The following is a 27,459-nucleotide window of genomic DNA, read 5'->3' on the forward strand; positions in this document are numbered from 1 at the left end:
TGAGGGGTGTGGGGTCTAACAGAGAGTGTTACAGGGAGGGGCGTGGGGTATATCTGAGAGTGTTAGAGTGAGGGATGTGGGGTGTATCAGAAAGTGTTACAGTGAGGGGTGCCGGGTATATCAGAGAGTGTTATATTGGGAATGTGGGGTGTATCAGGGAGTGTTACAGTGAGGGGTGTGGGATATATCAGAGAGTGATATAGTGAGGGGTGTGGGGTTTAACAGAGAGTGTTACAGTGAGAGGTGTGGGGTATAACAGAGAGTGTTATAGTCGGGGATGTGGGGTATATCAGGGGTTGTTACAGTGAGGGGTGTGGGGTATATCTGATAATGTTACAGTGAGGGGTGTGGGGTATTACAGGGAGTGTTATAGTGAGGGGTGTGGGGTATAACAGAGTGTTATAGAGGGGGATGTGGGGTGTATCAGAGAGTGTTATACTGAGGGGTGTGTGGTATATCAGAGTGTGTTACAGTGAGGAGTGTGGGGCATATCAGAGAGTGTTACAGTGAGGAGTGTGGGGTATATCAGAGAGTGTTATTGTGCGGGATGTGGGGTATATCAGAGAGTGTTACAGTGAGGGGTGTGAGGTAATACAGAGAGTGTTACAGTGAGGGGTGCCGGGTATATCAGAGAGTGTTATATTGGGAATGTGGGGTCTATCAGGGAGTGTTACAGTGAGGGGTGTGGGGTATATCAGAGAGTGATACAGTGAGGAGTGTGGGGTATAAAAAAGAGTGTTATAGTGAGAGGTGTGGGGTATAACAGAGAGTGTTACAGTGAGGGGTGCCGGGTATATCAGAGAGTGTTATATTGGGAATGTGGGGTCTATCAGGGAGCGTTACTGTGAGGGGTGTGGGGTATATCAGAGAGTGATATAGTGGGGGTGTGGGGTATAAAAAAGAGTGTTATAGTGAGAGGTGTGGGGTATAACAGAGAGTGTTACAGTGAGGGGTGTGGGGTATATCAGAGAGTGATATAGTGAGGGGTGTGGGGTATAACAGAGAGCGTTACAGTGAGAGGTGTGGGGTTTAACAGAGAGTGTTATAGAGGGGGATGTGGGGTACATCAGGGGGTGTTACAGTGAGGTTTGTGTGGTGTATCAGAGACTGTTACAGTGAGGGGTGTGGGGTATATCAGAGAGTGTTATAGTGGGGGATGTGGGGTATATCAGGGAGTGATACAGTGAGGGGTGTGGGGTATATCAGAGATTGTTTACAGTGAGGCGTGTGGTGTATATCAGAGAGTGTTATAGTGAGGGGTGTGGGGTATATCAGAGAGTGTTACAGTGAGTGATGTCGGGTATATCAGAGAGTGTTACAGTGAGGGGTGACGGGTATATCAGAGATTATTATAGTGAGGGATGTGCGGTTTGTCAGGGAGTGTTACAGTGAGGGTTGTGGGATATAACAGAGAGTGTTATAGTGAGGTGTGTGGGGTATATCAGAGAGTGTTATAGTGAGGGGTGTGGGGTATAACAGAGAGTGTTATAGTGGGGGATGTGGGGTATATCAGGCAGTGTTGCAGTGAGGGGTGTGGGGTATATCAGGTAGTGTTACAGTGAGGGGTGTGGGGTATATCAGATAATGTTACAGTGAAGGGTGTGGGGTATATCAGAGAGTGTTATGGGGGGGATGTGGGGTATATCAGAGTGTTACAGTGAGGGGTGTGGGGTATATTAGAGAGTTTTACATTGAGGGGTGTGGGGTATAACAGAGAGTGATATAGTGGGGGATGTGGTGTCTATCAGAGAGTGTTAGAGTGAGTGTTGTGGGGTATAACAGGAAGTGTTACAGTGAGGGGTGTGGGGTATATCAGAGAGTGTTATAGTGAGGGGTGTAGGGTATTACAGAGAGTGTTGTAGTGGGGGATGTGGGGTATATCAGGCAGTGTTACAGTGTGGGGTGTGGGGTATATCAGAGAGTGTTACAGTGAGGGGTGTGGCGTATGTCAAGGAGTGTTACTGTGAGGGGTGTGGGGTGTAATAGAGAGTGTTACAGGGAGGGGCGTGGGGTATATCTGAGAGTATTAGAGTGAGGGATGTGGGGTATATCAGAGAGTGTTACAGTGAGGGGTGCCGGGTATATCAGAGAGTGTTATATTGGGAATGTGGGGTGTATCAGGGAGTGTTACAGTGAGGGGTGTGGGGTATATCAGAGAGTGATATCGTGAGGGGTGTGGGGTATATCAGAGAGTGATATCGTGAGAGGTGTGGGGTATAACAGAGAGTGTTATAGTCGGGGATGTGGGGTATATCAGGGGGTGTTACAGGGAGGTTTGTCGGGTATATCAGAGACTGTTAGAGTGAGGGGTGTGGGGTCTATCTGATAATGTTACAGTGAGGGGTGTGGGGTATTACAGGGAGTGTTATAGTGAGGGGTGTGGGGTATAACAGAGAGTGTGATAGAGGGGGATGTGGGGTATATAAGGGAGTGTTACAGTGAGGGGTGTGGGGTATATCAGAGAGTGTTACAGTGAGGGGTTTGGGGTATATCAGAGAGTGTTATACTGAGAGTTGTGGGGTGTATCAGAGAGTGTTATACTGAGGCATGTGTGGTATATCAGAGTGTGTTCCAGTGAGGTGTGTGGGGCATATCAGAGAGTGTTACCGTGAGGGGTGTGGGGTATAGCAGAGAGTGTTATAGTGAGGGGTGTGGGTTATAACAGAGAGTGTTATAGTGGGGGATGTGGGGTATATCAGAGAGTGTTACAGTGAGGGGTGTGGGGTGTATCAGAGAGTGTTATATTGGGAATGTGGGGTATATTAGAGAGTGATATTGTGAGAGGTGTGGGGTATAACAGAGAGTGTTACAGTGAGGGGTGTGGGGTATATCAGAGAGTGATATAGTGAGGGGTGTGGGGTATAACAGAGTGTTATAGTGAGAGGTGTGGGGTTTAACTGAGAGTGTTATAGTCGGGGATGTGGGGTATATCAGGGGGTGTTGCAGTGAAGTTTGTGTGGTATATCAGAGACTGTTACAGTGAGGGGTGTGGGGTATATCAGAGACTGTTATAGTGGGGGATGTGGGGTATATCAGGGAGTGATACAGTGAGGGGTGTGGGGTATATCAGAGATTGTTTACAGTGAGGCGTGTGGTGTATATCAGAGAGTGTTATAGTGAGGGGTGTGGGGTATATCAGAGAGTGTTACAGTGAGTGATGTCGGGTATATCAGAGAGTATTACAGTGAGGGGTGACGGGAATATCAGAGAGTGTTATAGTGGGGGATGTGCGGTTTGTAAGGGTGTGTTACAGTGAGGGTTGTGGGGTATAACAGAGAGTGTTATAGTGGGGGATGTGGGGTATATCAGGCAGTGTTGCAGTGAGGGGTGTGGGGTTTATCAGAGTGTGTTACAGTGAGGGGTGTGGGGTATATCAAGGAGTGTTACTGTGAGGGGTGTGGGGTATAACAGAGAGTGTTACAGGGAGGGGCGTGGGGTATATCTGAGAGTGTTACAATGAGGGGTGCCGGGAATGTCAGAGAGTGCTATATTGGGAATGTGGGGTGTATCAGGGAGTGTTACAGTGAGGGTTGTGAGGTATATCAGAGAGTGATATAGTGAGTGGTGTGGGGTATTACAGGGAGTGTTATAGTGAGGGGTGTGGGGTATAACAGAGAGTGTTATAGAGGGGGATGTGGGGTATATAAGGGGTTGTTACAGTGAGGTTTGTGGGGTATATCAGAGACTGTTATACAGTGAGGGGTGTGGGGTATATCTGATAATGTTGCAGTGAGGGGTGTGGGGTATATAAGGGAGTGTTATAGTGAGGGGTGTGGGGTATAACAGAGATTGTTATAGAGGGGGATGTGGGATATATAAGGGAGTGTTACAGTGAGGGGTGTGGGGTATATAAGGGAGTGTTACAGTGAGGGGTGTGGGGTATAACAGAGAGTGTTAAAGTGGGGGAGGTTGGGTATATCAGGGAGTGTTACAGTGAGGTGTTTGGGTTATATCAGAGTGTGTTACAGTGAGGGGTGAGGGGTATATCAGATAATGTTACAGTGAGGGTTGTGGGGTATATCAGAGAGTGTTATAGTGGGGGATGTGGGGTATATCAGAGAGTGTTACAGTGAGGGGTGTGGGGTATATCAGAGAGTGTAATAGTGAGGGGTGTGGGATATAACAGAGAGTGTTACAGTGAGTGATGTGGGGTACATCAGAGAGTGTTACAGTGAGGGGTGTGGGGTATATCAGAGAGTGTTACAGTGAGGGGTGCGGGGTATATCAGAGAATGTTATAGTGAGGGGTGTTGGGTACATGAGAGAGTGTTATCGTGAGGGGTGGGGGGCGTATCAGAGAGTGTTACAGTGAGGGGTGTGCCGTATAACAGCAGTGTTACAGTGAGGGGTGTGGGGTATAAAGTAGAGTGTTACAGTGACGGGTGTGGGGTATATCAGAGAGTGTTACAGTGAGGGGTTTGGGGTATATCAGAGATTGTTATAGTGAGAGTTGTGGGGTATATCAGAGAGTGTTACAGTGAGGGGTGTGGGGCATATCAGAGAGTGTTACAGTGAGGTGTGTGGGGCATATCAGAGAGTGTTACAGTCAGTGGTGTGGGATATAGCAGAGAGTGTTACAGTCAGGGGTGTGGGTATAACAGAGAATGTAACTGTGAGGGCCGTGGGGTATAACAGTGAGTGTTACAGTGAGGGGTGTTGGGTATATCAGAGAGTGTTACAGTCAGGGGCGTGGGGTATATCAGAGAGTGTTACAGTGAGGGGTGTGGGGTATATCAGAGTGAGTTACAGTCAGGGGTGTGGGGTCTATCAGAGAGTGTTACTGTGAGGGGTGTGGGGTATAACAGACAGTGTTACAGTGAGGGATGTGGGGTCTATCAGAGCACGTTACAGTGAGGTGTGTGTGGTATATCAGAGAGTGTTACAGTGAGGCGTGTGGGATATATCAGAGAGTGTTATAGTGAGGGTTGTGGGGTATAACAGAGAGTGTTATAGTGAGGGATGTGGGGTGCATCAGGGTGAGTTACAGTGAGGGGTGTGGGGTATATGAGAGAGTGTTATAGTGAGAGTTGTGGGGTGTATCAGAGAGTGTTACAGTGAGGAACATGTGGTATATCAGAGAGTGTTATAGTGAGGGGTGTGGGGTATATCAGTGAGCGTTACAGTGAGGGGTGTGGGGTATATCAGAGAGTGTTATAGCGGGGGATGTGGGGTGTGTCAGGGAGTGTTACACTGAGGGGTGTGGGGTATATCAGAGGTTCTGACATTGAGGGCTGTGGGTTAGATCAGAGAGTGTTACAGTGAGTGGTGTTCGGTATATCACAGAGTGATGCGTGAGGGGTGTGGGGTATATCAGAGAGTGTTATTCTGAGGGGTGTGGGGTATATCAGAGACTGTGACAGTAAGGGGTGTGGGGTATATCAGAAAGTGTCACAGTGAGGGGTGTGGGGTATAACAGAGAGTATTACAGCGATGGGGAGTGGGATATAACAGAGTGTGTTACATTGTGGTGTGTGGGGTATATCAGAGAGTGTTACAGTGAGGAGTGTGGGGTTTATCAGAGAGTGTTCTCGTGAGGGGTGTTGGGTATAACAGAGTGTGTTACATTGAGTGGTGTTGGGTATATCAGAGAGTGTGAATGTGAGGTGTGTGGGGGATATCAGAGAGTGTTACAGTGAGGGATGTGGGGTATATCAGAGTGTGTTACATTGAGGGGTGTGGGGTATATCAGAGAGAGTTATAGTGAGGGTTGTGGGGTATAACAGAGAGTTTTATAGTGGGGGATGTGGGGTATAAAAGGGAGTGTGACAGTGAGGCGTGTGGAGTATATCAGAGAGTGTTACAGGGAGGGGTGTGGGGTATATCAGAGAATGTTACTCTGAGGGGTGTGGGGTATATCAGAGAGCGTTACAGTGAGGGGGGTGGGGTATATCAGAGAGTGTTACAGCGAGGGGTGTGGGGTATAACAGAGTGTGTTACAGTGAGGGGTGTGGGGTATATCAGAGAGTCTTACTGTGAGGGGTGTGGCGTATAACAGAGTGTTATAGTGAGGGGTGTAGGGTATATCCGAGAGTGTTACAGTGAGGGATGTGGGGTATATCAGAGAGTGTTACAGTGAGTGGTGTGGCATATATCAGAGAGTGTTAAAGTGAGGGGTCTGAGGCATAACAGAGAGTGTTACAATGAGCGGTGCGGGGTATAACAGAGAGTGTTACAGTGAGGGGTGTGGGGTATATCAGAGAGTGTTACAGTGAGGGGTGTGGGGTACAACAGAGAGTGTTACAGTGAGGGGTGTGGGGTATATCAGAGAGTGTTACAGTGAGGGGTGTGTGGTATATCAGAGAGTGTTACAGTGAGGAGTGTGGGGTTTATCATAGAGTGTTATAGTGAGGGGTGTGGGGTATTACAGAGTGTGTTACATTGAGGGGTGTTGGGTATATCAGAGAGTGTGAACGTGATGTGTGTGGGGTATATCAGAGAGTGTTACAGTGAGGGGTGTGGGGTAACAGACAGTGTTACAGTGAGGAATGTGGGGTATATCAGAGAGTGTTACAGTGAGGGGTGTGGGGTATAACAGAGAGTGTTACAGTGAGGGGTGTGGGGTATATCAGAGAGTGTTACAGTGAGGGATGTGTGGTATATCAGAGAGTGTTACAGTGAGGAGTGTGGGGTTTATCATAGAGTGTTATAGTGAGGGGTGTGGGGTATAACAGAGTGTGTTACATTGAGGGGTGTTGGGTATATCAGAGAGTGTGAACGTGATGTGTGTGGGGTATATCAGAAAGTGTTACAGTGAGGGGTGTGGGGTAACAGACAGTGTTACAGTGAGGAATGTGGGGTATATCAGAGAGTGTTACAGTGAGGGGTGTGGGGTATAAAAGGGAGTGTTATTGTGAGGAGTGTGGTGTATATCAGAGAGTGTTATAGTGAGGGGTGGGGGATTATCAGAGAGTGTTTGAGTGAGGGGTGTGGGGTATAACAGATAGTGTTGCAGTGAGGGGTGTGGGGTATATCAGAGAGTGTTACAGTGAGGGGTGTGGGGTATAACTGAGAGTGTTACAGTGAGGGACGTGGGGTATATCAGAGAGTGTTACAGTGAGGGGTGTGGGGTATATCAGAGAGTGTTACACTGAGGGGTGTGGGGTCTATCATAGAGTGTTAAATTGAGGGTTGTGGGAATAACAGAGAGTGATACAGTGTGGGGTGTGCGATATATCAGAGCACGTTACAGTGAGGGTTGTGGTGTATATCAGGGAGTGTTACAGTGAGGGGTGTGGCGTATAACAGAGTGTTACAGTGAGGTGTGTTGGGTGTATCAGAGAGTGTTACAGTGAGGGGTGTTGGGTATGTCGGAGCGTGTTACAGTGAGGGCTGCGGGGTATACCTGAGAGTGTTACAGTGAGGGATGTGGGGTATATCAGAGGTGTTACAGTGAGCGGTGTGGGTATAACAGAGAGTGTTACAGTGAGGGGTGTGGGGTATATCGGAGAGTTATAGTGAGGGGAGTAGGGTATATCAGAGAATGTTACAGTGAGGGGTGTGGGGTATAACAGAGAGTGTAACTGTGAGGGGTGTGGGGATAACCGTGAGTGTTACAGTGAGGGGTGTGGGGTATATCAGAGAGTGTTACAGTGAGGAGTGTGACGTATATCCGGGAGTGTTACAGTGAGGGGCGCGTGGTATAACAGAGCGTGTTACAGTGAGGGGTATTGGGCATATCAGAGAGTGTCACAGTGAGGAGTGGGGCGTATATCAGAGAGTGTTACAGTGTGGGGTATAGCAGAGTGTGTGACAGTGAGGGGTGTGGGGTATATCAGAGAGTGTTACTTTGAGGGGGGTGGGGTATAACAGAGAGTGTTACAGGGAGGGGTGTGGGGTATATCAGAGAGTGTTATAGTGAGGAGTGTGGGGTATAACAGACAGTGTTACAGTGAGGGATGTGGGGTATATCAGAGAGTTGTACAGTGAGGGGTGTGGGATATATCAGAGAGTGTTATAGTGAGGAGTGTGGGGTATAACAGACAGTGTTCCAGTGAGGGATGTGGGGTATATCAGAGAGTGTTACAGTGAGGGGTGTGGGGTATATCAGAGAGTGTTTCAGTGTGGGGTGTTGGGTATAACAGAGAGTGTTTCAGTGAGGGGTGTGGGGTATATCAGAGTGTTTTACAGTGAGGGTTGTGGGGTATATCAGAGAGTGTTACTGTGAGTGGTGTGGGGTATATCAGAGAGTGTTACATTGAGGGGTGAGGGGTATATCAGAGAGTGTTATAGTGGGGGATGTTGGGTATATCCGGGAGTGTTACAGTGAGGGGTGTGGGGTATATCAGAGAGTGTTACTGTGAGGGGTGTGGGGTATAACAGAGAGTGTTACAGTGAGGGGTGTGGGGTATATCAGAGAGTGTTACGGTGAGGGGTGTGGGATATATCAGAGAGTGTTACAGTGATGGGATGTCGGGTGTAACAGAGAGTGTTACAGTGACGGGTGTCGGATATATCAGAGAGTGTCATCGTGGGGGATGTGGGGTATATCAGAGAGTGTTACAGTGAGGGGTGTGGGGTATAACAGAGAGTGTTACAGTGAGGGGTGTGGGGTATATCAGAGAGTGTTACAGTGAGGGGTGTGGGGTATATCAGAGATATTTACAATGAGGGGATTGAGGTACATCAGACAGTGTCACGCTAAGAGTTGTGTAATATAATCGAGCTTGTGTTATTACAGCAAATCTTGGAGACTTTCTTTTGTCTTGTTCTACATGGAGTGTTATCTGCTTGCTCTCTGTTCACAGGTCAGTGATGTTGATGATTACACTGTCTGTGTGTACTGGAACACTGGCACCAATACCTGGTCCACCAAAGGCTGTTTGAAAGTGTCATCGACTGTCTCACACACTGTCTGTCAATGCTCACACTTGAGTAGTTTTGCCGTGCTGGTCGCACTCTACAAGGTGGAGGTAGGAGTTTCTGCAAATTTTAAAGCCTGGCATGTGCCACGACAGGGCCAGTACTTGACAGCAGCAGATCTCTTCACCACTTCAACCCATGCTGTTTTATCGAGTAGGCTGAAAGGAAATGTATTTAACCAGATTGGTTTCCATGAAATTGGATTGGGACGTGGAGCGAAAATCTATTCAAAAGGGATTCAGTCTGGAGATGGGGGCTTCGCTGTTGAAATTGCTCTTTCTGATGTTCCTTGAAATCCAATCATTATTGGGTTACCTATTTGATCCTCACCAGAAGAGGAATATGCTGTTAATTAAAATAAATCACAGAGAACAAAGGAGGATTCTGGCAGCACCGATGGAGAGAGAAACAGAGTTAATGTTTCATTCTTTTCTGAAATAAGGTCCCGACCTGAAATGCCAGCCTTCCTGCTCCTCTGATGCTGCTTGGCCTGCTGTGTTCATCTGGGTACCTTGTTATCTCATAATCTTTCATGTCTGATTCTCTTGAAGAACAGTTCTGAAAAAGAGTGATGTCGGATTTGAAACAATAGTTCTGTTTTTCTCTCTCCACGGATGCTGCCAGACTTTATGAGTTTCTCCTGCATCCTCTGTATTTGCTTCAGATTTCCAACATCTGCAATATTTTTGCTTTCGTTTGAGAAACTATTTATGTTGTGTCAGTGAGTTACTGCAGTGTTCCCAGGTGTAGTGGGCATTCATTCACTGAGGCTAGTGTTGAAATTCACCGAAGACCCTCAGACAGCACCTTCCAAACCCATGACCACTTCCATCTAGAAGGACAGGAGCAGCAGGTACATGGGAACACCACCCCCTGCAAATTCCCCTCTGAGCCACTCACCATCCTGACTTTAGAAGTATATCACGGTCCCGTCACTGTCGCTGGGTCAAAATCCTGGAATTCTCTACCTCAGGGCATTTGGGTCAATCCACAACAGGAGGGCTGGAGCAGTCCAAGAAGGCAGCTCACCCTCACCTAGGGTCGGGCAATAAATGCTGGACCTGGCATGAAGGCCGTGTCCTGTTTAAGTGTAAGGAGTTACAGGTCCTGCTTAGTCTCGTGTGTCCAACAAGGTACAATTTATTGCACGTTAGGTACAGATCATATTGGCATGAGTGGCATTTACAGAGGCGTTGAGGGGAATGAGATGTGAGATACGGTCCTTCAGGATCTTGAGCTGTTCCCCTCACAAGTCCATGTCGTATCATCACGCTGGGACGGCATTCAGTCTTGATCTTTTCTGACCAAATAGGACTTCCTTGGGAAGACCTGTGCCAGTTTCTAGATTCTGGAGAGAGTTACAACAAAGGAGAGGAAATGTCACAATTTTCAATGAATGCAACCTCCCATAAACCGGTATTTCACTTTTAAGGATGTTTTATAAGTTTAATGGGTGCCATATAAATGCACTCTGTTGCACAGTCGACTTGCTCCAATTGTCATCCAATCTTTTCAAAGCCTTTCCAACACTGAGCTCAGAAACCCATGGTGCCTGCTCCACCAAATGGGCAAAGGGAACTTCTCACGAAATGTTAATCACAGTGACCTGTAAACATTGGCTTTCCTTCTGAGGAATTGTGCCCTCAGGGACCACCTGTGCACCGTTCCCTTGCTGGGACAAGTTGTGCTAAACACCAACTTGGCCTCACGTTTGTCAACCACGGGATTTGACACTGGGGAGGTGAGGGATGGAATCTATTGCTCATCGTTTACATAGCCCAGGAGAGTGGGCATTGATCCAGCTCTCCAACTGCCACAGTTCGGTGAATTCATCTCCGTGGCTCTCCTCTGTAGTGGCTAATTGTCAAACCATTGCAGCAGCTCAAAGCCTGCCTCATTGCAGGGGGTTTGGAGGACAGACTGGGAAAGTTTTCTCTCCTGAAATAACATGAGCGAACCACATGGAGTTTTGCAACAATCTAATAGTTCTAAGATGACTATTATTTGTTTTATTATGGTCGCATGTCCCTAGGTACAGTGAAAAGCTTTGTGTTGCTTGCAGTACCAGTGATGGCCTAGTTGTGTTATCACTGGACTGTTAATCCAGTGACTGGGTGATATTCTGGGGACCTGCGTTCGAATCCTGCCACAGTAAATCTGAATTCAAAAGAAGTATGGAATTAAGAGTCTAATGATGACCATGGAATCATTGTTGATAGTTGGGGACAAAACCCACCTGATTCCTAATGCCCTTTGGAGCAGGAAATGGCCATCCTTATCTGGTCTGGTCTACATGTCAACCTAAACCCACACAGCAATGACCTTGACTCTCAACTGCCCTCTGATCAATAAATGCTGGTCTAGCCAGAGATGCTCGCATCACACAAATGAGTAAAGGAAAAATGAAATTATACTGTGCATGAAGGTAACAGAGCGACGAATACAACATTATGGCTGTAGAGAAGAGTGAGATCAATATTAAATTGAAGATTATGAGACTAAAGTTAAATTCCTGGTGTTGAATTAAATATTTTTACGATATTGTGGGATTTGAACTTCTGAACTGGATTCTATACTGAGTATATTATCATGACACAACTGCAAGTATTTTTGTTACAACAACAAACTCAGAGTCTTGTCTGTCTAAAGGCTGGCCATTCTTTCACTCCTTAGGGTCCTGCTCTGACCACCATCACCTACGTGGGGATCATTACCTCGCTAGTGTGCCTTGCCATCGCTATCATCACCTTCACCATGTGCCGGCCGATCCATAGCACACGTACCACCATCCACACCCACCTGTGCTTGTGCTTGTTTGTGGCGGAACTACTGTTCCTCGTTGGGATGTCAGTAACAAACAGCAGGGTGAGAGTGGCAGCAAGAATGCACATGTACTATGAGTGACAGAGGAAACAACAGCAGTCCATTCAGCCCATCGAGTCTGCTCTGCCGTCATGCTCAGCTTTCCCACCAGCTCCCCCCCCATCTCTTTGATGCCCTGTAAGATCCGAAATCAGCCCCTCCCGGCCTTAAACATATCCAGCCACCGACAACCCTCTGGGGTAGAGACTTCCAAAGTTTCATGACTGCGAAGCAATTTCTCCTCATCTCCATTAGACGTAGGAGCAAATGTGGGCCACTCATCCCATCGAGTCTGCTCCCCCATTCAATGGGATCCTGTCCGATCTGATAATCCTCAATGCCACTTCCCTATCTTTTCCCCAGAACCTTACATTCGCTTCCTGATTGAAAAGCTCTCTGTTCCAGCCTTAAGTCTACTTATTGACGCAGCCTCAACGGCCCTCTGAGGTCTCGAATTCCACAGATTCACCCCCCTGCCAAGAGAAGAAATTCATCCTCATCTCTGTGTGAAATGTGCAACCTTTATTTTGCACTCTAATCCCACACTCTCTCACTAGGGGAGAAAACCTCTTCACCCCTACCCTGTTATGTCCCCAAAGAACCTTTTGTGTGTCACTAAGGTCACCTCCCATGCTTGTAAACTATACTGAATACAGGCCCAACCTATTCAACCTGCCCTCAGAAGACAATGCTTCTATCCCCGGTATCATTGTAGCGAACCTTCTCCGGATGGCCTGAAATGCCAGAAGATTTTTCCTTAGATCAGAGGCCCAAAAACTGCAAGCAGTATTCCAGCTGTTTCTGACTTGTACAGCTATTGCAAAAGCTCTCCTACTCAGTGTTAAAAGATTGACCCTGTCTCCTGAGACTCTGTCCCCCTAGTGTAGACTCTCCTACACAGGAGTCAGCCATTCAGGCTATCGAATCTTCTCTGCCGTTCTCAGTTGTGGCTGACTGTCCAACTCAACCTCATGTTCCTGCAATTCCCTCCATATGCCTTGATGCAGTGAAGGTCATTCCAATGGGAACTGGATTGTTACATCGGAACGTAGGGACAGGAGCAGGCCATTCTGCCCCTCAGGCCGGTTCTGCCATTCAATGAGATCGTGGCCGATCTGTGGCCTTACTCCATAGACCTGTCTTTGGTCTGTATTCCTTAATGCCTTTTGTTTAACAAACCAATCATCCATCTCAGGTTTAAAATTAACTGCATCCATGTCATTTGTGGAAGAGACTTCCAAACCTCTCCCAAATTTGTGTGTCGAAGCACTTCCTAACATCTCTTCCAAACGGTTGGGCCTTAATTCACAGGCTACGACGCCTTGATCTAGCATCCCTAACCAGTGGGAATAGTTTATCTGTTTCTACCCTGTCTTCTCCTGCTAATTTCCTGAAGATTTTGATTAGATCATACCTTAACCATCTCAATTCTGGAAAAATACAGGCCTCATTTACCAAATCAAAACTCCCGGAGAACAGGTATCATTTTTGTACTCCCTCCAAGGACAGTCTGTCCTTCCCAAGGTGTGGTGCCCAGATCGGCTCGCTGTGCCAACTCCCAGTTATCTGCTCCTTGTCCGTACTGACCCCTCACCCCACCACCACCACCACAGGTCCCCCAGTCGGAGCAAATTTGGCATAGACTTATGATCGCAACTTGATCTCTCCGTCCATCGTGTGGCTCACGGCCAGGTGCATTTCCCCACTGTGGCACCAGTTGGCCACAGTGTTTGGAATGTTCCTTGAGGAACACCACGAAGGTGGAGAGGCATGGAGGTGAAGCGTTCCTTGGGTTTGAGCGACTCACCAACGCCCCAACCCCCCAACATTTCGAGACAGCGTGGCCCTCGAGAACGGTTACCGAGGTTACCGGGCTCCATCTTGAGGCCTCCAACTCCGAAGGGAGGCGGCTCAAGATGGAACCCAAGACCCTCTTGCGTTGGGTAAAGCAACTGTCTGAGTGATTGTCTCTGTCCCTAGGCTGTTTGTGCTGCTGTTGCTGGGATCCTTCACTACCTCTTCCTGGTGTGTTTTATGTGGATGCTCCTCGAAGGCGTCCAGCTTTACCTGATGGTGGTCAAAGTCTTCTGGACCCAGAGCCTCCGAGGGAGATACACTCAGCCTATTGCCTACGGCATCCCAGTTATAATCGTCATTATCTCAGCCGCAGTTAACCCGAATGGTTATGGCACCAGAGAATAGTAAGCCAACCTCTTTTGGTCCTTCGGTGTCCTCGACATTCCATCTCTGATGGGCACCAACCTGGGCATTCACATCCATGCCCGCATGTTCGGAATTTGGAGTGGAAGTCTGACTGCCAAGCACGCGCCATTTTCCAAAGGAATGTTAATCAGCATTTTTAATAATAGGCAAAGGTTTCCATGAGAGATCATGACACCACCAGCTCTGCCCGCGTGCACTGCAAATTTTGTTCACCTTGTTTATTCCCCTCACGCCTCCTCCTCACCCCCTTCAGTCTTGCGAGCTTCGGTAAAAGTAACCGGCAACAAATCTTTAGGCTTCACCAAGGCAAAAGTTAGTTTATCTCAGAACTACAACTCAAAGTTATTCCAGTTTACTCCCACAGTCCACAGGTTAGGGTGGATTGGCCATGCTAAATTACCCATAGTGCTCAGGGATGTGAAGGTTAGGGAGGATTGGCCATGCTAAATGGCCCATTGTGGCCAGGGATGTGAAGGTTAGGGAGGATTGGCCATGATATATTACCCATAGTGTTCAGGGATGTGAAGGTTAGGGAGGGAAGGGGAAAAGTTGTCAGTCACAAAGAGAGACATATTTTGTTCACATCAAGTTGTAGGCCTCAGGGCAGAGTAAGACCTATTGCAGATTTCTTTTAAAAATGATCCTCCGGGTCTGGGTTAGTTTGGGAAGAAAGCAGTGTGCTTCAGACGGGGTGGGGGTAGAGCTGAGAAGTAGGGATCATCTGGGATTTGCGGCCCATTCCCTGAATTAACACACATTTTTCTCAACCACCCCTTGCAGTTGTTGGCTGTCGATGGAAAAAGGTTTTCGATGGAGCTTTGTGGGTCCCCTGTGTGTGATCTGTCTGGTGAGTGACTCTGCGGGATCTCTCTGTGCCCTGTCTCACTGGTCAGTGACGCTACAGGATCTTCCTGTGCCCTCTCTCTCTGGTCAATGACTCTGCAGGATCTCCCTGTGCCCTCTGTCTCCAGTCAATGACTCTGCAGGATCTCCCTGTGCCCTCTGTCTCCGGTCGGTGAATGTGGGGGATCTCCCTGTGCCCTCTGTCTCCGGTCAATGACTCTGCAGGATCTCCCTGTGCCCTCTGTCTCCAGTCAGTGACTCTGTGGGATCTCCCTGTGCCCTCTCTCTCCGGTCGATGACCGTGTGGGATCTCCCTGTGCCCTCTCTGTCCAATTGGTGACTCTGTGGGATCTCCCTGTGCCCTATCTCTCCGGTCAATGACTCTGCGGGATCTCCCTGTGCCCTCTCTCTCTGGTCAATGACCCTGCGGAATCTCCCTGTGCCCTCTCTGTCCAGTTGGTGACTCTGTGGGATCTCCCTGTGCCCTCTCTGTCCAGTCGGTGACTCTGTGGGATCTCCCTGTACCCTCTCTGTCCAGTCGGTGACTCTGTGGGATCTCCCTGTGCCCTCTCTGTCTAGTCGGTGACTCTGTGGGATCTCCCTGTGCCCTCTCTGTCCAGTCGGTGACTCTGTGGGATCTCCCTGTGCCCTCTCTGTCCAGTTGGTGACTCTGTGGGATGTCCCTGTGCCCTCTCTGTCCAGTCAGTGACTCTATGGGATCTTCCTGTGCCCTGTCTCTCCAGTCGGTGACTCTACGGGATGTTCCTGTGCCCTCTCTCTCTGCTCAATGACTCTGCAGGATCTCCCTGTGCCCTCTGTCTCCGGTCGGTGACTCTGTGGGATCTCCCTGTGCCCTCTCTCTCCGGTCAACGACTCTGCGGGATATCCCTGTGCCCTCTGTCTCCAGTCATTGACTCTGTGGGATCTCCCTGTGCCCTCTGTCTCCAGTCATTGACTCTGTGGGATCTCTCTGTCCAGTCAGTGACTCTGTGGGATCTTCCTGTGCCCTCTCTGTCGGTGCCATGAACGAGCCGAGCTGGGCCCAACATCGAACAGAGGCGTAACTCTGGGCATCCCGGGTTGCCAGTGAATATGCGGCAACAAACCACTGCATTTACGTAGTGCCTTTCGAAGCACAGCAAGGTGCTCCACGGGGAATTGCCGGAACACCATGAGATAATCCTTCCAAAACCCAGCGACACTGTTAACCGAAGGTGACCTGAACGGACATCCATGACCGGGGCAGGGTTTTTTGAGGAGGGTGATGGGGAAGGTGATAAGTGAAGGCAGAAGCAAATGGAGTGCAGATATCAGAACTTGCCGGAGTGACGTTAAATGGAAATAAATTCGAATGAGAAGGAATCATGTATGAAGTCTGGCCATCGGACCTTAAGATACCGGGGCAGAATTAAGCCACTCGGCCCATGGAGTCTGCCCCAGCTCATGGCTGACTGGGTTCTCCTGCCCTCTCCCTGTAGCCCTTGGTGCCCTGGCGATTAGGATGTTTGCTGGTTTTTCATGTGCTTTGCTGGTGGAATGTGTGTTGTGTTTACATCAAACTCAATCCCAACCGACTGAACCCATCACAGTAATCGCAGGGAAGCTGGAGCCTTGTTTACAGCGAGCTAACACAGTGTGGAGCTGGGTGAACACAGCAGGCCAAGCAGCATCTTCAGAGCACAAAAGCTGACATTTCAGGCCTAGACCCTTCATCAGAAAAACTAAACAGAAAAACATTTGCTGAAGAAGGGTCCACACCCGAAACGTCAGCCTTCCTGCTCCTCTGATGCTGCTTGGCCTGCTGTGTTCATCCAGCTCCACACCTTGTTATCTCAGATTCTCCAGCATCTGCAGTTCTTACTACCTCTGATACAATTTTAACCCTTGTTTACAGCGAATCAGATGTGATGATGTGGACTGTTTATCAGGTGAATTTGTGTTTGTTGTAGAATTGTAAATATTGATTCGATGACATGAAATTAGTCAGCAAACTAAAGCTGAGGCCAAATTTCCCAAGACATGCTTCTTTCCAGGGACATGTCATGTTTATGGCTTAATTGATCAGAACTGGTAGATAATAAAATGTGAGGCTGGATGAACACAGCAGGCCAAGCAGCATCTCAGGAGCACAAAAGCTGACGTTTCGGGCCTAGACCCTTCATCAGAGAGGGGGATGGGGGGAGGGAACTGGAATAAATAGGGAGAGAGGGGGAGGCGGACCGAAGATGGAGAGTAAAGAAGATAGGTGGAGAGGGTGTAGGTGGGGAGGTAGGGAGGGGATAGGTCAGTCCAGGGAAGACGGACAGGTCAAGGAGGTGGGTTGAGGTTAGTAGGTAGCTAGTGGTGCGGCTTGGGGTGGGAGGAAGGGATGGGTGAGAGGAAGAACCGGTTAGGGAGGCAGAGACAGGTTGGACTGGTTTTGGGATGCAGTGGGTGGGGGGGAAGAGCTGGGCTGGTTGTGTGGTGCAGTGGGGGGAGGGGATGCACTGGGCTGGTTTAGGGATGCAGTAGGGGAAGGGGAGATTTTGAAACTGGTGAAGTCCACATTGATACCATGTGGCTGCAGGGTTCCCAGGCGGAATATGAGTTGCTGTTCCTGCAACCTTCGGGTGGCATCATTGTGGCAGTGCAGGAGGCCCATGATGGACATGTCATCAAGAGAATGGGAGGGGGAGTGGAAATGGTTTGCGACTGGGAGGTGCAGTTGTTTGTTGCGAACTGAGCGGAGGTGTTCTGCAAAGCGGTCCCCAAGCCTCCGCTTGGTTTCCCCAATGTAGAGGAAGCCGCACCGGGTACAGTGGATGCAGTATACCACATTGGCAGATGTGCAGGTGAATCTCTGCTTAATGTGGAATGTCATCTTGGGGCCTGGGATGGGGGTGAGGGAGGAGGTGTGGGGACAAGTGTAGCATTTCCTGCGGTTGCAGGGGAAGGTGCCGGGTGTGGTGGGGTTGGACGGCAGTGTGGAGCGAACAAGGGAGTCACGGAGAGAGTGGTCCCTCCGGAAAGCAGACAGGGGAGGGGATGGAAAAATGTCTTGGGTGGTGGGGTCGGATTGTAAATGGCGGAAGTGTCGGAGGATAATGCGTTGTATCCGGAGGTTGGTAGGGTGGTGTGTGAGAACGAGGGGGATCCTCTTGGGGCGGTTGTGGCGGGGGCGGGGTGTGAGGGATGTGTCGCGGGAAATGCGGGAGACGCGGTCAAGGGCGTTCTCAATCACCGTGGGGGGAAAGTTGCGGTCCTTAAAGAACTTGGACATCTGGGATGTGCGGGAGTGGAATGTCTTATCGTGGGAGCAGATGCGGCGGAGGCGGAGGAATTGGGAATAGGGGATGGAATTTTTGCAGGAGGGTGGGTGGGAGGAGGTGTATTCTAGGTAGCTGTGGGAGTCGGTGGGCTTGAAATGGACATCAGTTACAAGCTGGTTGCCTGAGATGGAGACTGAGAGGTCCAGGAAGGTGAGGGATGTGCTGGAGATGGCCCAGGTGAACTGAAGGTTGGGGTGGAAGGTGTTGGTGAAGTGGATGAACTGTTCGAGCTCCTCTGGGGAGCAAGAGGCAGCGCCGATACAGTCATCAATGTACCGGAGGAAGAGGTGGGGTTTGGGGCCTGTGTAGGTGCGGAAGAGGGACTGTTCCATGTAACCTACAAAGAGGCAGGCATAGCTGGGGCCCATGCGGGTGCCCATGGCCACCCCCTTAGTCTGTAGGAAGTGGGAGGAGTCAAAAGAGAAGTTGTTGAGTGTGAGGACGAGTTCAGCTAGGCGGATGAGAGTGTCGGTGGAGGGGGCCTGGTCGGGCCTGCGGGACAGGAAGAAGCGGAGGGCCTTGAGGCCATCTCCATGCGGAATGCAGGTGTACAGGGACTGGACGTCCATGGTGAATATGAGGTGTTGGGGGCCAGGGAATTGGAAGTCCTGGAGGAGGTGGAGGGCGTGGGTGGTGTCACGGACATAGGTGGGGAGTTCCTGGACCAAAGGGGAGAAAATGGAGTCCAGATAGGTGGAGATGAGTTCGGTGGGGCAGGAGCAGGCTGAGACGATGGGTCGACCAGGGCAGGCAGGTTTGTGGATTTTGGGAAGGAGATAGAAACGGGCCGTGCGGGGTTGGGGAACAATGAGGTTGGAGGCTGTGGGTGGGAGGTCCCCTGAGGTGATGAGGTCGTGAATGGTGTTGGAGATGATGGTTTGGTGCTCGGGGGTGGGGTCATGATCGAGGAGGCGGTAGGAGGTGGTGTCGGAGAGTTGGCGTCTGGCCTCGGCGATGTAGAGGTCAGTGCGCCATACTACCACTGCGCCACCCTTGTCTGCGGGTTTGATGGTGAGGTTGGGGTTGGAGCGGAGGGAGCGGTGGGCTGCCCGTTCTGCGGGGGAGAGGTTGGAGTGGGTGAGAGGGGTGGAGAGGTTGAGGCGGTTGATGTCTCGGCGGCAGTTGGAGATGAAGAGGTCGAGGGAGGGTAGGAGGCCTGGGGGTGGTGTCCAGGAGGAGGACTTGTGTTGGAAGCGGGTGAAGGGGTCAGTGGAAGGAGGGTTGGGTTCCCGGTTGAAGAAGTAGGCATGGAGGCGAAGACGGCGGAAAAACTGCTCTGTGTCCGACCGTGACTGGTATTCGTTGATGTGTGGTTGTAGGGGGACAAAGGTGAGCCCCTTGCTAAGGACTGACCGTTCGTCCTCAGTCAGTGGGAGGTCTGGGGGGATGGTGAAGATTCGGCAGGGCTCAGTGTGGCTGTCTCCTCTGTGGCTGTGGAGGTTGTGGGCGGAGCGATGAGGTCGTCGGCCGTGGGCGGGGTTCCGTCGGCCGTGGGCGGGGTTCCGTCGGCCGTGGGCGGGGTTCCGTCGGCCGTGGGCGGGTTTCCGTCGGCCGTGGGCGGGGTTCCGTCGGCGTCGACCGTGGGCGGGGTTCCGTCAGCCGTGGGCGGGGTTCCGTCGGCGTCGACCGTGGGCGGGGTTCCGTCAGCGGTGGGAGGATCGGGGTGGGCGGCAGCAGCGGGGGTGAGGGTGGTGTGTGGGCTGCAGTACCTGGACGTGGAGGTGGTGACTGCAGCAGCGGTTCCGGAAGTTCTGTGGCCGTTGGAGGCGGATGTGACGTCATCGGTGGGGTCTCCGGCCGTGTCCTCATGGTCAATGGCGGCGGGTGCATGGTGGGGGAGGGGCAGGGACAGAGTCGGGATTTGGGAGGCGCAGGAATCCTCTTGTGGGTGGCAGGGGCCCGTGAGTTGGTTGTACTTACGATTTTTGGTGTCCAGTAAAGCTGAGTGGAACTGGGTGTTCAGTCTGTGGATCCTGCGGAGGATGAAAAACAGCAGGGGTCCTGTGCAGGTCTGGGAGAGGGAGGCTCTGAGCTGGGGCAGGCTGGATTGCAGTGTGTGGAGGTGCCGGCGCATGGCTGCGAGTGTCTGTTTCAGGACTCGCAGGGAGAACCGCTTCTGAAGGGTCTGAATGTTCTGGGTGTAGAGGTGGTTCTGAAGGGTCTGAATGTTCTGGGTGTAGAGGTGGTTCTGAAGGGCCTGAATGTTCTGGGTGTAGAGGTGGTTCTGAAGGGTCTGAATGTTCTGGGTGTAGAGGTGGTTCTGAAGGGCCTGAATGTTCTGGGTGTAGAGGTGGTTCTGAAGGGTCTGAATGTTCTGGGTGTAGAGGTGGTTCTGAAGGGTCTGAATGTTCTGGGTGTAGAGGTGGTTCTGAAGGGTCTGAATGTTCTGGGTGTAGAGGTGGTTCTGAAGGGTCTGAATGTTCTGGGTGTAGAGGTGGTTCTGAAGGGCCTGAATGTTCTGGGTGTAGAGGTGGTTCTGAAGGGTCTGAATGTTCTGGGTGTAGAGGTGGTTCTGAAGGGCCTGAATGTTCTGGGTGTAGAGGTGGTTCTGAAGGGTCTGAATGTTCTGGGTGTAGAGGTGGTTCTGAAGGGTCTGAATGTTCTGGGTGTAGAGGTGGTTCTGAAGGGCCTGAATGTTCTGGGTGTAGAGGTGGTTCTGAAGGGTCTGAATGTTCTGGGTGTAGAGGTGGTTCTGAAGGGTCTGAATGTTCTGGGTGTAGAGGTGGTTCTGAAGGGCCTGAATGTTCTGGGTGTAGAGGTGGTTCTGAAGGGTCTGAATGTTCTGGGTGTAGAGGTGGTTCTGAAGGGTCTGAATGTTCTGGGTGTAGAGGTGGTTCTGAAGGGTCTGAATGTTCTGGGTGTAGAGGTGGTTCTGAAGGGTCTGAATGTTCTGGTAGATGACAGGTTTGCGAGGTCAACCATTGGTTAAACTGATCACCTGCTGAAGGCTGGGCAGCGTCATGGATTGAATGCACAGCTTCTTTGTATTGGAAATGGGTAGAAAGGGAGCTAGTCCCTGGGCACAGTTGGCTAGCTCAGGATCAGGAGTCCTCTGATCAATGCTCGGAGGATGGGGCACAGCTGACCCCTAGACAGGCCCACTGCATAGCACATACTGCAACGGCTCGAGGAGGCGGCTCATCCCCAGCTTCTCAAGGGGCAATTAGGAACGGGCAATAAACGCTGGGCCCAGCCTGCGATACCCACATCCAATGAGTTAATAAATAAAAGGGGATTGTGATTGCAAGCATTGTCTGGGTAAGATTTTAAAGTGTATTTTTTTATTTGAAGCGTTTGTTGCTTTAATAAACAACATTTGCTGTATCCTAAATAAAAACCGAAAGAACTGCGGATGCTGTAAATCAGAAACAGAAACAGAAATTACTGGAAAAGCTCTGCAGGTCTGGCAACATCTGTGGAGAGAAATCAGAGTTAACGTTTTCGCTCCAGTGGCCCTTCCTCAGACCATTCGGTATATACTACTGTAGAACTGTCTTGGGTTAGTGATATCTAAGAGTAAACCTGATGGACCTGGGGAAAATGTTAACACTGCTGCCTCACAGCACCAGGGACCCCGGTTCGATTCCACCCTCGGGTGTGGACTTTGCACATTCTCCCCGTGTCTGCACGGGTTCTCTCCTGTTTCCTCCCACAGTTCAAAGGTGTTCGGGTTAAATGACTTGGCCATTTCTAGTGTCCAGAGATGTGTAGGCTAGGTGGGTTAGCCATGGAGCCACGTGGGGTCACAGGGATTGGGTGGATGGGATGCTCTTCGGAGGGTCGGTGCAGACTCAGTGGGCCAAATGTTACTGTGAACAAGCCTGCTGAATTCAGGAAGGGTTGGCCAGACCTCAGTCTAGAGTGACTGAGGCATGACCCTCAGGCGTGAGTCAAAGGAATGTGCACGAGAAACTGGAATTGGAGGAATATGGGGGATGCAGGAGATGGGAAGGGCTTTGGAAACAAGGGCAAGAAGTTCAAAATTTGCAGCATTAGGAGGACAAAGGGTCAATGTTGGTCACCATGCACGAAAGGGACATTGCCGTGCATTAACTTTGCTTGAGGGGAGGCAATGGCCTAGTGGTGTTGTCACTAGACTATTAGTCCAGAAGACCCAGATAATATTCTGGGGTCCCGGATTCAAATCCTACCACAGCAGCTGGTGGGAATTTGAACTCAATAAATAGAACTAAGAATCTAATGATGACTGTGAATCCATTGTCAATTGCTGGGGGAAAGACCCAATTGATTCACTAATGTCCAAGGAATCTGCCATCCTTACCTGGCCTACATGTGACTCCAGACCCACAGCAATGTGGTTGGCTCTCAACTGCCCTCTTGGGGGAGCAATTAGGGATGGGCAATAAATGTTGCCTGGCCAGCGACACCCTCATCCCATGAATGGATTTTTTTTTAAAAAATGACCACGAGGTAGGGCCCAGTCAGGGAGAGCAATTCAGGTAAGAAAAACCGAGGCGTAGGCTTCGGTAGTGGGGAGGTTTGACTAAGGACGGAACTGGATTGCTCAGGGTTGGTGCAGCAAGGATGCAGTCAGCAGAGGTGTGCAAGACTAGAAAGCACCAGCCTCAGACACGTGTCTTTGAGCCTCTGGGATCACATTGGTCAGCAGTGTGGTGATAAACCAGTCACCTACACCACTCCCGCTTTGTCTCAAAGTGTACTTTCCTCATTGCAATTAATCCAAAAAAAATTTGCATTGCAGAACATTTTGACTTGGAGATTACACAAAGAGCAATAACACACCTCACTCCCTTAGGTACCTTAGTGTAATCTTTAAACCTATGCTCAAAGGAGAAATCACTTTCCAAGCTGAAAATGACCGCATGCCCCGTTCTGAGGTACCTCCACAGAGTTTACCCACCGCTGAAATGTTGCCGTTTCCCACAGACTCTGGGTCATCCTTGCTCCTTGAAACATTCGGGGGTCTCCCTCCGACGCATTCCCCTGTGGTAAGGTGCAAGGCTGTTCGGTGTCATACCACAGGATCGCTGGGAATGAGAGGGCACCATTAAATCACTTTCCTGTCAGTCCTATCGCTCGGTGACATGGTACCTCATGAGCACCCAAATCCACGCAATGCCTTAGCTCCACATACTGTGGGGGGTGGTAATGTCAGTGGACTAGTGAACCCAGAGCTGCAGGCTCAGGTTCTGAGGGAGTGGGTTCATTACCCAGCAGGGCAATGATGGAACTTAAATACGGTGAGGAGGACAGAAATAATCTGGCTCATTACTGTCCTGTGGGCAGCTGTCCTTACCGATCTGTCTCCTGGGAAATTGGGGCTAACCACTGAATGCTCACCAATGCCTCACATCCCATGAATGGATTAATATTGGGTCCACTGCTGTTTGTCATTTTTATAAATGACCTGGATGAGGGCGTAGAAGGATGGGTTAGTAAATTTGCAGACGACACTAAGATCGGAGGAGTTGTGGATAGTGTTGAAGGATGCTGTAGGTTGCAGAGAGACATAGATAAGCTGCAGAGCTGGGCTGAGAGGTGGCAAATGGAGTTTAATGCAGACAAGTCTGAGGTGATGCACTTTGGTAGGAGTAACTGGAAGGCAAAGTACAGGGCTAATGGTAAGATTCTTAGTAGTGTAGATGAGCAGAGAGATCTCGGTGTCCATGTACACAGATCCTTGAAAGTTGCCACCCAGGTTGACAGGGCTGTTAAGAAGGCATACAGAGTTTTAGCTTTTGTTAATAGAGGGATCGAGTTCTGGAACCAAGAGGTTATGGTGAAGCTGTACAAAACTCTGGTGCGGCCGCACTTGGAGTATTGTGTATAGTTCTGGTCACCGCATTATAAGAAGGATGTGGAAGCTTTGGAAAGGGTGCAGAGGAGATTTACTAGGATGTTGCCTGGTATGGAGGGAATGTCTTACGAGGAAAGGCTGAGGGACTTGAGGCTGTTTTCATTACAGAGAAGAAGGTTGAGAGGTGACTAATTGAAACATATAAAATAATCAGAGGGTTAGATAGGGTGGATAGGGAGAGCCTTTTTCCTAGGATGGTGACGGCGAGCACGAGGGGGCATAGCTTTAAATTGAAGGGTGAAAGATATAGGACAGATGTCAGAGGTAGTTTCTTTACTCAGAGAGTAATAAGGGAATGGAAAGCTTTGCTTGCAACGGTAGTAGATTCGCCAACTTTAGGTACATTTAAATCATCATTGGACAAGCATATGGACGTACATGGAATAGTGTAGGTTAGTTGGGCTTGAGGTCGGTATGACAGGTCGGCACAACAGCGAGGGCCAAAGGGCCTGTACTGTGCTGCAATGTTCTATGTTCTATATTCTATGTTATAACAAGGGTCCAGTCAGAAACCTTCAGACTCACAAAATGATGAATTAATTGGGCTTCGTTTTGCTGTGTGCAGCGGAGAATTCCACACTTTGCAAGAAGGAATTTTTCTTAGTTTCCTTCCAGATGTGTCCACTTTCCCTCTCTCCCCACCACACCCCACTCCACACAAACTCACACAGAGATACACTCACTCGTTCTCTCTATCTCACACACTCACAAACACACACACTCATACACACACTCTCACATTCACACACTCACAAACACACACACATACACACACCACACACACACACACACATACACACACACACAGACACACACCACACACACACACACACACATACGCACACATGCATACTCACACACATTCATGCACATACACTCACTCACACACATACATACACACACACAAACACATATACGCACACACATACACACAGACAGACACACACACACAGACCCCACACAAAGCGTAGCTCTTTCAACCTCCAGAGGGGGAAGCTTGTGGGCCAGGAGCAGGAGCTCATTGGGGATCTCTTGTGGCAGCAGGCTGGTACTGCAGCATTGGCATCACTAAGAGAAAGCACCCTGGGACAGCAGATGTGTCCTTAGATATGGTGCCCAGTCCCTTACCTGTCATGGAGCCTGGTGGAGTTGTTGAGATGTCACACTCTCTGCTTTCCATCTGTTAAACAGCTTCTTAACAATGTTCGCTTGCAACTTACTGTGCCAATCACAGCAAACATACTCAGTATGCAGTGCCGAGGTAGTACCATACTGTCAGACATGCTGTCTCCTCCGTGAGACATCAGATCAAAACCTCTCCGACCCCCCCACCCCCTCACCACCCTTCATCTCAGGGAGATGTAAAACATTGGAGACGGTTCAGAAAAGATTTACCCAGGATCTTGCCGGGAATGGAGGGTTTGGGTGGAAAAGGAGAGGCTGGACAGGCTGGGACACTTTTCACTGGAGCGTAGGAGGTTGAGCATTGACCTTATGAAGGTTTATAAAATCATGGGGGGCATGGATAGGGTGAGTGGCAGGGGTCCTTTCTCTAGGATGTGGGGAGTTCAATGTTAGGGGGAATATTTTTAAGGTGAGAGGCGTGTGTGTGGGTCAACCGTTTTACACAGAGAGTGGTTCATGTGTGGAATTCCAGAGGAAATGGTGGATGCGATTAAATGACATTTGGATAAGTACATGAATAGGAAAGTTTTGGAGGGATATGGGCCAGGAGCAGGCAGGTGGGACTAGTTTACTTTGGGATTACAGTCGACAAGGACTAGTTGGGCCAAAGGATCTGTTTCCATGCTGTATGACGCTATAACTCCATTTCCTTCATCTCCATTGTCATGTCCAATTAGTTGTTGTCTCCACTACATTGTAACTGAGAATGTTTTCAAAGTACTTCACTGGCAATGAAATGTTCTCAGATGTGCTGAGTTTTTGAAAGAGTGTATAAATCTCTGATCAGATTCGGCTCTTACGTTATTGAAAAGACACTTAAACTACAATCAGACAGCTCAGAGAGGAGTTTCACACATGCACATACACACACGCGCACACACGCTCACACGTAAACACACACACACACACACACTTCTGTACTTGGATAAGTCGAAGACAGTTCTAACATTAACTTTTCCCCATTTTTCAGGCCAATTTTGTTTTCCTCATTCTGACGATATGGAAGCTGGCCCTGAAATTTCACACCGTGAATCCAGACCTATCGAGCTTACAACGACTCAGGTACAGGGTTCACACTGCAGTGCAACACTGTTTCCTGAACCCAGCGCCTCGATATTTACGCTGAGCCACTTTGATTGCCACGACATCGTGTCTAATTGGGGTGAACTCCAGTGTGATGTGGGAGCCCTTGTGCTGTGATGGTAGTGTGTCTGCCACTGAGCCAGGAGACTCAAGTTCAAGGTCCATGTGTGTCAAACACTGGGAATTTAGCTGAAGTTTGAACTGGATAATAGGATGTGAGACTGTGCAGGGAATGGCTCCTGTACAGAGCAAAGTCAATCTGATGTACGAGACATAAGGGAGAGTAATCCAGCCCACCCTCAGTGCAGAGGCACCCAGTTATTGGAGTGTTGGTGTGCCCAGATGTTTCTTGCATCCTTACAGGATATTGTGCGGGATAACTCAACACTTTCACCAATTGGTCTACAAAGAGACAATTGTCAACATCAAACCATTGCTTTGAATAAGTCCTAAATCTGACAATGGGAGTATTACCTATCACCCTTTAATGATTACGGGAGAGTATATCCCTCAAAGCCCCTTTAATGATTACAGCACAGTGTTAACGGGTCAATCAATGTGGAGCTGGAAAAGCACAGCAAGTCAGACAGGATCTGAGGAGCAGGGAAGTCAATGATTCACTTTGAAAGCCTTCATTAGGCGCAAAACATTGACTTCCCTGCTCCTCAGGTGCTGTCTGACCTGCTGTGCTTTTCCAGCTCCACACTTACAGACGCTCGCTTCCAGCGTCTGCAATCGTTCCCATCGCCACAGGACAGTGTATCCCTGAACTCCCCCTGTAATGGTTACAGGACAGTGTGTCCCTGAACTCGCCCTGCAATGGTTACAGGACAGTGTATCCCTGAACACCCCCTGTAATGGTCACAGGACAGTGTATCCCTGAACATGTCCTGTAATGATGATGAGACTATCTGTCTATTAAACCTAACTAAAGCACACGACACGATAAACCTCAGTGATGACCCATTTTATCACAGTTAAAGGGAGGAAAGTTATTTAATTATTCAATTAGTCAGTTAGTTATCTACTAACATTATTTAATTTAATGGTTTTATCTCAAGAAACAGCACCAGAATTGAAATATTTGACAAACTACTCAGAAAATCTCTTCATGTACCATCCAAATCCTTTAGACCAAATTGTTACAGATTTTACCCCATCAAACCCCCCCATACCCCATCAAACCCCCCCATACCCCATCAAACCCCCCCCGTACCCCATCAACCCCCCATACCCCATCAACCCCCCCATACCCCAT

At 49.5% G+C, this 27,459-nt stretch overlaps 1 protein-coding gene across 3 annotated transcripts in view; it reads left to right on the top strand.

The window, feature by feature from the left end:
• LOC125447390 (adhesion G protein-coupled receptor E5-like) overlaps positions 1 to 27,459 on the top strand; it is a 71,466-nt gene that overhangs the window by 34,253 nt on the left and 9,754 nt on the right. For 2 of the 3 annotated variants that reach the window (XM_059640044.1, XM_059640045.1), the window contains 5 exons: positions 8,744 to 8,908; positions 11,532 to 11,723; positions 13,701 to 13,921; positions 14,724 to 14,790; positions 26,089 to 26,180. In XM_059640044.1, coding sequence (XP_059496027.1) covers positions 8,744 to 8,908; positions 11,532 to 11,723; positions 13,701 to 13,921; positions 14,724 to 14,790; positions 26,089 to 26,180 — 737 coding nt within the window. The remainder of the gene's footprint in view (positions 1 to 8,743; positions 8,909 to 11,531; positions 11,724 to 13,700; positions 13,922 to 14,723; positions 14,791 to 26,088; positions 26,181 to 27,459) is intronic. The other variant, XM_059640046.1, reaches the window with a different exon arrangement.

This window comes from Stegostoma tigrinum, chromosome 35 (assembly GCF_030684315.1).
Source record: "Stegostoma tigrinum isolate sSteTig4 chromosome 35, sSteTig4.hap1, whole genome shotgun sequence".
In the NCBI taxonomy this organism is placed as follows: Eukaryota; Metazoa; Chordata; class Chondrichthyes; order Orectolobiformes; family Stegostomatidae; genus Stegostoma; species Stegostoma tigrinum.